Raw genomic sequence first — 14576 nt, forward strand, 5'->3', positions numbered from 1 at the left:
GAGACAAACACCTCGAAGGTCCCCAGTTGGCTTGTTCCTTAAATACACACCAAATATCAGTAGGCCTGCAAGTGTTATCTGTGACAGAGAAATGACAACTTCATGCTGACCATAATATAAATATCTATCTATCTATCTATCTATCTATCTATCTATCTATCTATCTATCTATCTATATAGTGCCTTTCACTATCTATCTATCTATCTATCTATCTATCTATCTATCTATCTATCTAACTAAAATATTTCAAAGCCTGTAAAGTTGTATGAGTTTTGTCATTTTGATCTAATGTTATTGCAGAATCTTCAGGTTTGTTTATTGTAACACTGTGATGTAATATGTAATGAAACAGTTTTAGAAAAAGTAAAGCCCATTTGATATTACACCACCCTAAATACTGGGGTAATTTTTATGAAAGTGTTCTATGGGACTCGTCGGTAAACATAAAAAAGTACGCTCATTCGAGGGTTCGTTCGGAGTTTTCTATTCATCCATTAATTCTTTAACACCTGCTAAACCCTAGGGGGGCTCCTCTACAGTAGGCAAAAACAGTTAAGCACTTAAGCACTTTCTCTGCATTAGTCCCACAAGCGCAACCAACACATAAAAGATGAGATGGAAAAAAATCTTTAAACAAGTTAAAATCCCCTGAAATACACATCTTATTTCTATTTACTTTAATTCAGCCAACCATTTCCTAACCCGTTTATGTAGTTCGCGTCGGTTCGAAGAGACCCTTAATTGCGCGCGCATCATGTCACGCGCTTGTGCTGGCCACACCTCTTGGTCTCACGCGGATTTCTGTAGCCCCGCCTTCATTTGGTGGTACACAACAAAAACGCAGCTGGACGGGTTTGGTACAGCGGGTGTTGGGCTGGAGCATCGCGGAAAGAGTCTCTTTTTTGGTGGTAGGTGAGAAACTTACGGCGAGTACACGATTTGCTAAATTTGGTGATAAGGGGTGAAGGAGAAACATAGTGGGGGAGATTATGGAACGTGAGATAAACCGCAATAGCGCAACTGTCACAACTGCGTGGTTGATAAGGGACATGGAGCCGGGTGAGCTTGGGCCTGAAGTGCTTCGGGGAATATGTGTTTATTTATTTATGGGCGAAGGGAAGAGTACAACGTATTTTATATAATGTTTAAAATGTGTCTATGTATTAGTAATGTAAAGTATAATCTGTGTACACACAAATTCAATGGGTGTGTATGTCAGGAAAAGTGTGCGAAAGAACGTGCGTGTTCTCGGATGAAATTGAAAGTTGTAAGGGATATTTAACGAGGCGCGTGGTTGGATATATGGAAGTGTTGTATGGTTGTCCAGGTGGTAAATGTGTGAAACAGTTTTATCCTTTTTTTTAAAAGAAAGTAACATTGTACGAATACATTGAATTAAGGCGAGTTTAAGAATGTTATTTTATGAATTTAATTGTGCGTATATACTGTATCTTAAGACTTTTAGGGTCCCGGATATGGTGTATGTAGAGCTGGATAAACCGCTTATGAATTTGCCAAAGGTGAATGTTATGCGTATTTGTGTAAGTGTATGCGTATATTCATACAGGTATATATACATTTATATAAACACTTGCGTTTTATTCATTAAAACGTAACTTTCAGTGAATACATTTTTTTTGAGTGGGTGAAAAAATTAAGAATGGGTGAAAAGTATCAAGAAAGCAGGGTACTATTGTCTTTTTCTTAAAGCATAAAATAGTATTCTCAAACCTGCCTAATTCAGTTTGCATATGTTCTAGCACAAACTGTCAGTTAAAACATATGTAAAAAGAAGTTAACAAAGCCTTCCCGAAGGAACAATGATTATTTAAGTGTTACTCTATATTTCATATTTATTTTTACTGTATTTTGAATTTCTCCGGAAAGTCAAAACGAAGTTCATGTATAGGAAACGGCGAGTGTTAAATCTGGCTTCACATGCCAGGAATGTTTCCTGTAGTTTCCCTGATTGTGAAACATTTAACAAAGTCTCTCCTTGTTGGCAGTTCTCCCAGACTTTAAGAACTTCCATTTTTGCCCGAACATTTATTGAACGTGAAAAGTGAAATGGAGACTATGACTATCATTAACATCATGTGCCGTCACAAGGTTATCTTCCACCCATCTTTGCACTGGTAATGAACACAGTTCTAAGACACATACAGCTAGTGTATGTAATGTGAATTTAACAGTAAAAATATATAGTATCTTAGAAAGGTTACATAGGAGATTTGAAAATTGACGGAAAAGAAAAAAAAAAAAAAGGTTATTAAATTTGAAGATTTTTGTTGACAATCAAGATTTATTTTTTTGAATGCAGTGCTCACTACTCATGTCCTGTTGTGTGAGGTAGCCACATGTGTAATGGTGATGTTGTCCTCTTCTGCACTGAAGAGTAAAAGTTCTGTTTGAAATCTTTTAAGGAGCTAAACATGGCTTGCTGCTTAAACAGTATACTATGTTTTTTGTCCTAGAGTAGCCCAAGCAATTGAAGGCAGTGCTGTGCCAGTTTCTTTTTACCTTGTCTGAGTGGGCATCTGTTTTTGAGGTACTCTCTGGTGCCCGCTGGACTTGAGGTAGAAAAATATGGCATGCCTGTTCATTTGCTCTTATTAGACTTGTCTTACTAGTATGAATTTTTTGGTATCTCTTTTTGTACACATTTTTGTAATGTTAATTTCTTAGATGGAAGCCAGTTGTTAAAATGAACAGGTAGACAGTGTTTATCATAGATAATACTTTACAACATGTATATGTACACATATATTTAGAGAACATAGGCAATTAGATGTTTTAAAGATTTTAGAATTCATCACATAAGATGGACAATTCTTGATTTTTTTTTTCTTATAGATATTTTTCTTTGTTGTATGTTTTTGCAAGTGCATTCACAGTATAAAGCCTTCCATTCCTAGAGGAGTCACTGCTGCGATGCTCTGTTACAGTTCAACTTTAGTATGAAGTCACCTTTGAATGGATTGTTCGTTTTTTTTTTGATCTTAGTAAACAATTTTTGTCATTCCTTTTAGCTGTATTTTGAAATTCTCCTGTTTTGTCCTTCTTGTTTTTGACTATTGAAACACCTCATATGGTGAACCCTGTAATCAAATGAAGTGTCCAAGTAAGAAAGCAAAGAAAAGCTGAACATTTTCATCCCAGTCTACCCTGGCTTTATCCATGTTCTTTGAGCCATGCTTTTTGAAGAAAAAATATGATTATTGGAAATAACCACTTCTTTTTCTGTAGTCTTTTCATTATGGATGTGTTTGACGCCTTAATTAATCAGATATTATCGTTTTAACTGTAACCTGGGTCAGTTCTCAAGCATCAGTTGTACAATATTTTTAAAATAACCTGTTTAAAGGGTAAAAACATGAATGATTAAAAGCAAAAAGAAAGGACAGAATTTGTAATTGGACATTTTACTATATCTCCCAAATAGATTACTCTGATTATACCTACACAAATTCTTATCATTCTAGTTTACTCTATTAATAGATACTTTATTAATCCCAAGGGGAAATTCACATAATAAAGTCCATACCTCTATTACACTGAAAAAAGTATAACATGGATGTTGTTCATTCAACATAAATTGTCTCTTTCAAGCAACTTAAGATTAGTCATTTAGTGTTGCAGCTTGAAATATTTGGTTTCAGATCACAAAGTAAAAAAAAATTGTTTGTACCAAATTAAGTTATGGTGGAGGGAATAAACGTAAAAATCCTATTTCATTTAGCTTAATATTTTAGGTTGTTCATGTGCTGTGTTTGAGGGGCCGTTTGTATATTCTTTCGGTCAAACTTTCCAGTTTGATGGCTTTCCAACTGTCAAAAAAGAAGAACAACTTAAAAAATAGATTTACTTCTGTAAAAAAAAAAGTGAATTGCTACCCAATCACTCTAAATGATTTGCCTCAACTTAAAAATTGTGGGATCAATCAGCTAAAAAGAATTATATTGGTTCAGATTGAAAATATTAAGTGTGGATCATTCACATTTTTTTTTCCCCAGTGTATACACCGTGTTCATGATTGCTTTCTTATCTGTAGATGTCATTGCAACTACATCTTCAGTTTTTGGTTAGTAGAGATGTTTGCATGAAATGTAGAAATGAAACTAGTTTCTGATGATAGTGAATTATTTATGCAAATTCATCTGTGAAGGCTAATAGACCAGTATTATAAAAGACAAGGAATTAAAATGTTAAAGTCACTGATTCGATATACAAGTGCCAGGCAGCAACTACAAATATAATGTTGACAGACTAGGTACCTTTGTTAATGCTAGCAAACTAAAATTGGTACGTCACTTCCATGGAAGTTTAGTAAATGATACACTTTTAGTGTTTCTGCCTTTTAAAAAAAAAAAAAATCTTTACATCTTCAAGTGAACAAATTTGGTTTATTTAACTAAACGTTTTAGTGGTAACAGTATCTAGAACAAAGAACTAATACCACTTTAGTAGCTACAGGCCAAGCCTGGTTTCAGTTTTGCTTTCATACTTTTTTGTTTTTTCTTTTCTTCAAATCCTCTGGGAATCAACCTTGAAATAATTTCATGACTTGTTTAGGTTCTAGTTTCCAAATCTAGAACGAATGCTGATGTGGAGGCACTTGAGTATTCTGCTTCGACATGATTGTAAAAGGAAGAGACACCCTATTTTACCTTAAGGAGAACTCATAAAGTTAAAGATTGGACATTTCTTTTCAGCATTTTATGCAAGATTAGTGCATTGTTTTTGCTTTGTGCAAATGTACAGTGATAAAAGTAAAGGGGCCTTATGCAAAAGTTTGGGCACCCCAAGACATTTGAGGTCTCTTATAATGTTTACCAAGGTCTCAATTTTTAGGAGGGATGTATTATTTTGTAGGATTTTAGTAAATTATTAATGGGAGTAATGGTTTTATGGATTATTCATTTTAGCGATTATTTTTAGGATATGGATGTAATTAATGGGTCCAATAAAAAATGGATTAAAAGATAAAGGCTCTATGGATTTTATTTATTATTTATTCATTTTTAAAGGAATGTTATTCCGGAATTAAAAATTAGAAACTACCAAATTAAGGGGGGTGGATAAAAAAAAAACAGAATCAAATTAAATTTTAAATTGGGAATAGGTGTACCAGGGCGCGCCAATTATGGCCATATCCCCTACCCTAATCCTAACCCTAATTAGTTAGGGTTATGGCTTGTTCACAGACTTGGTTAGAAAATCCCAGGGGATGCAAATTGCAAAGCTGTTTAAATTTTCTGACCCCTCAAACCTTCTCCCTGCAATCAACAATGAAGGGCTTCGTCTAAGCAGCTGCCTAACACTCTGGAAAATAAAGCAAGAGAAGGCTACAGGAATATAGCAAAGCATTTTCAGGTAGCTGTTTCCTCGATTCATAATATTATTAAGAAATGGCAGTTAACAGTGTCATCTCCAGGCAGAGGAGTAGCTTCAGTGACAGACTTTTGTCACCGTCCTGTTCCACTGACAGACTGAGGAGATCGTTCCTCCCCCACACTATGCGACTCTTCAATTCCACCCGGGGGAGTAAATGCGAACATTAATTTTATTTTAATTTTTTCATTTTATTACTATTTAATTTAATATTGTTTCTTTGTATCAGTATACTGCTGCTGGATTATGTGAATTTCCCCTTGGGATTAATAAAGTAAGTATCTATCTATCTATCTATCTATCTATCTATCTATCTATCTATCTATCTATCTATCTATCTAGTTAACAGGGGTAGTGGAGATCAGGTTGAGGTCTGGAAGACAAAGAAAACTTTCTGCAAAAACTGTTTTGTTGGATGGCTAGAAAGGCAAATAAAACTCCCTGTTTGACTCCATCAGACCTTCAGGAAAATTTAGCAGACTCAGGAGTGGCAGTGCAGCGACACCTGAACAAACATGACTTTCATGGTAGAGACCGCAGAAGAAAACCTTCCCTGCATCCAAGCCACAAAATTCAGTGCCTGAAATTTGCTAATGATCATCTAAACCAGCCTGATGTCACTTTGGAAACAATATCGTTGCACTTTTTGGCCACAAGGTATAAAGGTATGTTTGGAGTAAAAAGGGTGCCAAATTCCAGGAAAAAACATGTCCTCAACTATGAGGTGTCGGGTGGTATCAATCGGGCTTTGGGCTTGTGTTGCAGCCAGTGGCACAGGGAACATGTCATCAGTAAAGGGAAGAATGAATTCTAATTAATACCAGCAAATTCTGGAAGCAGACATCACAACATCTATGAAAACAGTTGTAGTTGAAAAGGATGGGTCCTAAAACAAGATAATGGAATACCTCAACAGGTAGAAGCTGATTATTTTGCCGTGGCCCTCACAGTTCTCTGACCTAAACATCATTGAAAATCTGTGGAGAGACCTCGAAGAGAGCAATGCTTGCAAGATGGCCCAAGAATCTTTCAGAGTTAGTAGCCTTTTTGCAAGGATGAATGTGGGGAAAAATACCCCAAATAAGAACTGAAAGACTCTTACCTAACTACAAAAAGTGTTTATAAGCTGTGATATTTGCCAAAGGGGGGGTCTTACTAAGTACTGACCATGTCGGGGGCCCAAACATTTGCTTCAAGCCCTTTTAATTTTTTTTTTGGTATTTTGTACCTGTAAATGATGGAAATAAAAAATGTTATCTTGCTTAAAATATTAAAGAAATTTGCTATCATCAACTCTATCCCTTTTGGTTATCAGTTCATCTTCCACTGACTTTCACTATTCACAGTAACAGACATTTTAAGCAAAGGTGCCCAGCTTTTGTATTTCATGTAAACTAGCTGGAGGCATGCATGGTTATCCGTGGCAGTTGTGATGTGGAATCTGTCTGCTCCATCCTCTAGCATTGAAAATCAGCTCTTTCGGGTACGTTTATTTTGTCAGCATTAGAGGGAAATTCGACAGCAGTTGACAAGCAAAAACTATTAATCTGACTCACATACTCTCCACACATCATGTGACAGACTGTAAGATTGTGCAAAAAATACTTGTTACTGTGTCCTAGAATATATTACTCGCCAAGAAACTGAGAAAGATCTAAATAGGAACGAGACCGCTACTAGAACATATAATACAGTACAAGATTAAAGGCAAACACTAAATGAGATGGTCCAACTTGGGAATTACCAGGCTAGCTTTGGAATACACCCAGTCATGATAATGAACAGAAGGGGCTATCCATTAAAATGAAATTCGTGTAGATTTATATTAAAATCGCCAATATGACAGTCCGTACTTTTTATTTTAACTTTATGCAAGTTAACGTACAATATCATATACAATACATTTAAGTGATAAGGAAGTAAAACGTTAGCAAGCCAGAGCAAGCGCAAGAAACGTGGAGTTACAGCTCGTTCAAAGGTTAAATGACAATGAATAGCTTAGGAAAGCTACAGATCATTGACTGTTGATGGGATCAGCACAATTGTAAATTGTTCAAAAGCCTAAGCAGTCCCAAAATACGTTGTAAAAGGATGTGATGTCAGGAAGACCCTGAATTTCCCCCAGATAAGGAGGGGTTCAGAATGTCATGGGAAGCTCATTCCACAGCCTGGAAATGAGAACCAAGAAAAATCTCCAATTTAAAAAAAAAAAAAAAAATGTCTGGTTAGAGAATGGACAGTGGGAAGATAAGCTAAAGAAGAATGGACATTTCTCAAAAGAATATACGATGAGGCCAGAGACTGTTGGTAGTGAAGAGCAGAGCTATACAGAAACCTCAAAGATCAAGTTTTTTTTTTTTTTTAACCTGAACTGAAGCAGATGAGTAATGTGGGTAAAACAAGGGGCACACGGGGGGAATGCACCAGTTGGGCATCCACATTCTGGCCTAGCTGAGAGAGGTCAGTTGAATGGTTGCTATCCTGGTAGAGCAGTGCAGTATTCCAAATGATTGAGTAGTCAAGAGCCTGAATGTACAGTAGAGGAAGGTGTCAATATTTTGAAGTACGAAACAACCGAACAGGGTTAGTTAAAAATGTTTTGCGGGAATAATGAAATTCTCTTCTCAGTTAGTGGTGAGAGAGTGAGTGAATTTATAAGGTCAGATCATGATGTCTGACTTGGAGAGGTTAGGTTTAAGATGACGCTTACGTTTCCTACTGGACGTGTGCATTTTGCCTTCAATTAGTAGCAGTCAGTTCTTTTGTGTTTAGGGGCAGTTGAAGTGTCAAGCGAAGGCAAGTCATTGGTACACTCGCACACAGACACTCGTTTCTGTGATGATTTTTACAGTCCATGATTGAACTAGCAAACAGATCTTTAATGGAATTGTGTTTTGTTTTTTGTTTTTTTTTAAATCTAACTCCATGTACTTGTGCAGAATGGAGAGAAAAAAGTTTATCAAATAACAAAACGTGATGATCACAAGTTCTGCATATTGGCAAACAATGTGAAAAATGTCCATGGGTAAAAAAAAAAAAAACCTAAAATCTTAAATTAAACGAGTCTCATAGTCCTTGTGTCTTTCATCCAGTCACTAAGTCAAAATGTGCAAAATTTAATTACTTTTTTTTTTTTGCTAAAATATTGTTGGCCACTGCTACCAAGTATTTGAGGTAACTAACATATGGGTGAAGTATTCCTTTTAAGATGTGGGAGCAAAACAGGACTACCTGAAGAAAGAATCGCCTACAGACACTGAAAGGACTCCACATAGACAGTGACCAAACCAGGGTTCAGATTCAGTCACTGATGTGTTAAATATTGCTTAATATGAATGATCACTGGGAAGTAATTTTAGTAGTATTCATCCAACTTTCCATCCCTCTGTGCTTCTACAATGTGTACTAACTGCTACCGTGTTCTGTGACACCTCTGCTTTTAATGCTGTGCATCATGGTGTACATTTTAAAATTAAATTGAGTAAATGAAATGGCTGGTCATCTTCTGTACACCATGTCCTTCACTGGGTTTTAAAAAAAAAAAAAACTCTTAACAAAATTTCTTTGATGGTTTCTTGATAAAACAAGCACCTAATCCTCTGCTGGAATACAGAAGGCACATCCTATAAACTTCAAAACGAACTGAATGCTCAATAACCTCCCACTATTTACCATTGTTTTGAGTGCTTCCTCATTTATCGCTACAGTTTGCTGGGTCCCTTGAATTCACACTATGAGAAGTGTGAATGGAGAGCAGTGATGTGTGTTTATTGTTTTATTTGTGCCCTGTCAAGACTTACAATATATTCTCTTATCTTTTTTTGCAGGTAGATACATCCTAAAAATTGTTCTGAGCCTCTGGCAGAATGCTGTGGAGAGTAATAACTTTAATAGGCCTTGCTCTGGCAGTGAGCTCTGCTCCACTGGAGGAATCGACAACAACTGGGAAAAAGTGGGTGGTGATCGTTGCTGGCTCCAATGGCTGGTACAACTACAGACATCAGGTGAGGTACCAACTGGCTCAGCCTCTGAGCATGCATGCACACACTTGATTTCCGTCTATTGCCAAGAAAATGCACCCAACACTTAGCAGTCATTCTTCACAACCTTTCAGTTTCACATTTTTAGTCCAGTTATGTTTGCTCATTAAAAATTGTTTTTTTTTAATAGTGTAACTCTAGAAAAGCTCAAAATACTCCACACAAGGTAATGGTGCTTTATTGATCTGCCATTCCATTCAACTGAATGCTCAAGCCATAGGACAGATTTGTCTAATGTAGGGGAAAGCTTGTTTTAACTATAGTACAGAATTTTATGTCATTATAGATGTAATATTATTTAGAAAATCATCTTTTTTTTTTTTTGACCCAACTTTTTTCAGTTTTTAGAGTTTTAATGAAAGCGAGCTTATCAAACATAAAGTTGAAATCAAGCTGCAATGGGATGCCAGTATTTTACAGAGCACACTCTCACACACATACCTGGCACTCACTCTTACTCTGACATTTTCCAATCGTCCGTTAACCAAAACCATTATGGCAAATGAGGTTGAAGTATCCAGAAAAATGACCCAAAAGGCACAGACATTTAAACTCAATAACAACTCAACGCCCTGTAACTGCTATGTCACAGTGCCAACCAGTAAGTTAGATCTCTTTGTTTATTGGTGACACTAAAAATGTGGTACATAGTAATGATAAGGTCATTTAATAATTAGTTAAAATAACTGAGATCTGTATTAAAACATTTTTTTTAAAACTACTTTCTTACTGTCACGAATAATATTTGTCAGCAGTTAAGAGCCATATTTCTATCCTTCCATTTTATTTATTTATTTTTTACATTCTTAAACCATAGTATGAGTCAGGTGACTTGTAAGTAGATCACAGACTGAGTAACAGTTTTTTCCAAGTATCCCTTTCAAAATCCTTAATTACTTGCTTGGGCAAAATAATCCACACTTTCATCAATTATTAATTCTGCCCTGACTAGTTCAGTGTCTCAGGTCCTAGCAAAATATCCTGTGCCGAATAATTAACAGTAAGTTCATAAAGGTCATTAATTGCCGGGGTGGCTAATGAGTTCTTCTAAGGGTCAGGTGTTTTTTAAATTGAGTAGCCTTTCACAGGTTTTTTGGTTTTGTTTGTCCATGGATGGCTGCCATGCTGCACCCATTGCTGTTAGGCTTGACACCAAATTAGACTTGGGGTGTTTCAGAAACTGACATATCGTTACATTGAAGTCACCATCTAATCATCAGATTTGGGGTGATTTATAAAGCCTAAAACCATACAGATGGACCCCATTCTGGTTCAGATTTACTATTAAGGCTTGCCCAATCTAAGCAGCACTTGCATTTATTTCTGTTTTTTTGAAAGCACATTTAGAGTTATCTAACCAAATCTTGGCCCTTTATTAGTTTACTATGTCATATTTGGTCACAGAGCCATGTACACCCACACGATTATTTGAAGGTTCACCAAGGAGCTACAGAATGTGTAATCTTTTCCATTCATTTCATAGTGTATTTTGTGTTTATCTAACACAGGCAGATGCATGCCATGCTTACCAAATCGTCCACAGAAATGGCATCCCTGATGAGCAGATTGTTGTCATGATGTATGATGACCTTGCAGAGAATGAAGAGTAAGTGTCACCATATTTGAAGTCCTACCAGGTTTATTTCTTTGGAGCATTTTGCCCATGAGGACTTGCTGCTGTCTTCTCAAAGCCGCGTTGACTAAAGTGGTAAGAGTAGATGGCAGGAATGCTTGTCATACTGAGAGTGTGCAGCTCTGGCCTCGCCATTAAGTGCTTGTGACAGGAGGCTGCCCTCTGTGTTGCTGTGTTAATGCTATCTGTAGATGGTGGTTAGGATATACGGTCATTTATCACTGCCATTTCCTCTGTAAATACCTTGTATGTAACAATATTTTAGTCAGGTGATCTATGCCTGGGGGGGGTTTGTAAAATGTGTTACTTATCTGTGGAACCTGAATGTTTATGTGAATAGATACCAGCTATTCCTGCCAGTTCCTCCTTAGATGGCCATGTGCCAGTTTCCGTGAGTCAGGCTGGCTCTCATGTGACCCTGCTGTTGTACAGTTTTCAGATACTACTGCTAGTTTAGACTCATTCAGGGTTTCCCCCTAAGCCTTATTTTGGTGATTACTTTCGGGAATGGGAGAGTGTAGACAACAAATATATGTAAATGTTAACTCCCCATTCAGAATTCAGGAACTACAGGGAGTGCAGAATTATTAGGCAAGTTGTATTTTTGAGGATTCATTTTAATATGGAACAAACACAGTGCTATCAGTCAATCCAAAATGTTAATAAACCTGAAACCTGAATGTTTCACAACGGAAATGTGAGTGTGAACATCATCGGGGGAATACATATGTGCGCACAATTATTAGGCAACTATTAGTGTGCAGATTTATTATGCAACTAAAGGAAAAGTGAAAATTTCCCATCTTACTTGTTTATTTTCATCTGTTATAGTGAGAATAATAAACAAACACCTCAAAATTTACAAATAAACATCTCTGACATTTCAAAAAAAATAAATCAATCAATCAATGACCAATATAGCCACCCTTCTTTCCAATAACAGTCATAAGCCTTTCCATTCATGGAGTCTGTCAGTTTCTTGATCTGTTGACGATCAGCTTTTTGTGGAGCAGTGACTACAGCCTCCCAGACCCTCTTCAGAGAGGTGTATTGTTTTTCTCCCCCGTAAATCTAGCGTTTAAGAAGTGCCCACAAGTTCTCAATAGGGTTTAGGTCAGATGAGGAAGGGGGGCCATGTCATTATTTCTTCATCTTTAAGGCCGTTACTGGCTGGCCACGCAGTGGAGAACTTCGATGCAAGTGATGGAGCATTGGCCTGCATAAAAATCATGGTCTTCTTCCTGTATCACTGTTTGAAGAAAGTGTCTTCGAAAAACTGGCAGTAGGTTTGGGAGTTGATTTTGAGTTCATCTTCAATGCAAAAGGTCCAACTAGCTCATCTTTAAAAATACCAGCTCATACCAGTACCCCACCTCCACGTTGGAGTGGAGCTCTGTGCCCATTACTGATCCACAGGTCCATCCATCTGGTCCATCAAGAGTCACTCTCATCTCATCGGTCCATAAAACCTTTGAAAAAATCTGTCTTCAGATATTTCTTGGCCCAGTTTTGACGTTTCAACTTATGTTTCTTGTTCAGTGGTGGTTGGGTTTCAGCCCTCCTTACCTTGGCCATGTCTTTGAGCACTGAACACCTTGTACTTCTGGGCACTCCAGGTAGGTTGCAGCTCTGGAATATGAAAGTACTGGAGGATAATGGGTTCCTGGTAGCTTCACGTTTGATTCTTCTCAAATCTTTGGCAGCTAATTTGCGTCTTTTGTTCTCAACACGTTTCTTGCGACCCTGTTGACTATTTGCAACAAAATGTTTGATGGTTCTGTGATCACACACCAATATCTTAGCAATTCCAAAAGTGCTGCATCCCTCTGAAAGACTTTTTACAATTTTTGACTTTTCAGAGTCAGTTAAATCTCTTTTTTGGCCCATTTTGCCTGAGGAAAACTAGCTGCCTAATAATTCTGCACACCTTGATATAGGGTGTTGATCTCCTTAGGCCACACCCTCCCTCATTACACAAATACACATCACCTGACGTGCTTAAATCCAATAAGCATTCAAGTTAATACAGCTTGGAGTTGGAATATACGCATAAAAATGATGATATGGTCAAAATACTCACTTGCCTAATAATTGTGCACACAGTGTACTGTATCTTTTCAATGAAACCTCAGCTTCTCCAGGGGTCCAGATTATAGTCAAACAGTGCATTAATTTGTTCTGTGGCAAGGTCTCCAACTTGAGCATAGATCTCTAATACCATGTGGCCGACATGTCGAAAGTGATTATGTTCAGAGTGATGGTTTTACAGGCTCATTTGTTTCTCCATGTTTCCTAATCATTAGTTTGTGATTTAGGCCTCTGGAGCACGAAAAAAAAAAAAAAATGGCACGAGTGTCACTGAACAAATCTGCTATGAAGAAAAACAAGCATGCAATGCACATCCAAACTTCATGCTGATTCAGCATTTTGTTGTGTTACCCCTTTCATGTTTGTTCAGAATAGGCCAGCAATGATCTGTGCGAGGGACAATGGTTATTTCAGACTTTTGAAAAAGGACGTTTACTTCTTGCACTCCCTTTTTAAATAAAACCACACAGTGCATGTAGAACGCTTTAAACTAGGAGGCAGCAGCAAGACAATTTCTCACAGCTATTGGCAAGTAATTCTTTCCTGAGTGTGAATCTTGTTTCACCCTTTTGTTTTCACTTACAGAAATCCCACCAAAGGAATCGTAATCAATAGGCCGAATGGTACTGATGTCTACAAAGGAGCCTTGAAGGATTACACGGGGGCGGTAAGAAAAATCTGTTTGATACTGGAATGCGCACAGGTTTAGAAATTAATTACCCCTTTGTTAGCACAACCTATTGATTTCATTTCTTTAAAAGATGGTGTAGTAAAGTGGACAATTGCAGTTTTAATTTGTGGACTGTAGCTGTCTCGCTAGTAAAACAAGCAGTAACAATAAAAATATTTATTCCAAAAATGAGTAGGGATATGAAGAATGCTCACGTAACAAACACTACAACACTAAACAAACTGTAGTTCTCACCAACACTACCTGCATGGCGCAGTCAGAACCAGCAAGGCTGCTCTGCCATTTTCCAAAGTTCTGATTATCGTCTTCCAGGTGGTGACTGGTTTCTTTGACTAGGTTGTTTCTTCGATTGTAGTTTTATTTTTTTTTTAGCTCAACTGCTTTGTAAGCAGTAAGAAGCTTCTGCTTCTTTCTTTGGCCTTACTATCCACATTTGAGTATACCTTTGTTATGATTCCTTTTATAAGCAAAAACAATTGTAACTTTTACTTGTTATTTATAAGCTACAATTTGCAGTGACTTGTTTGTTTAAATCTACATATGCACTGTTGGTTTAAATAAAAAATTGTACTGTTGTTTAAATGGAAGGAGATACCTTTGTAATTGTGTATATTCTATAGGACACTGATGGTAGTGAAATGATTTACACTAATTTGCACTGTTTTAAATAAAAAAGTCCACTCTCCACCCACACTCAACCCCAGCTTTCCCCTGGTAAAATCCTTGGCATTA

At 37.0% G+C, this 14576-nt stretch overlaps 1 protein-coding gene across 2 annotated transcripts in view; it reads left to right on the forward strand.

Moving 5' to 3' along the window:
• Positions 1 to 795: 795 nt before the first annotated feature.
• The window catches only part of lgmn (legumain), a 32211-nt gene continuing 18430 nt past the window's right edge, over positions 796 to 14576 (forward strand). The window contains exons 1-4 of one of the 2 annotated variants that reach the window (XM_039740957.1): positions 796 to 909; positions 9220 to 9396; positions 10941 to 11038; positions 13739 to 13820. In XM_039740957.1, coding sequence (XP_039596891.1) covers positions 9259 to 9396; positions 10941 to 11038; positions 13739 to 13820 — 318 coding nt within the window. In that variant the 5' untranslated portion in view covers positions 796 to 909; positions 9220 to 9258. Of the gene's footprint in view, positions 914 to 9219; positions 9397 to 10940; positions 11039 to 13738; positions 13821 to 14576 lie in introns of both variants that reach the window. The other variant, XM_039740958.1, reaches the window with a different exon arrangement.

This window comes from Polypterus senegalus, chromosome 18 (assembly GCF_016835505.1).
Source record: "Polypterus senegalus isolate Bchr_013 chromosome 18, ASM1683550v1, whole genome shotgun sequence".
In the NCBI taxonomy this organism is placed as follows: Eukaryota; Metazoa; Chordata; class Cladistia; order Polypteriformes; family Polypteridae; genus Polypterus; species Polypterus senegalus.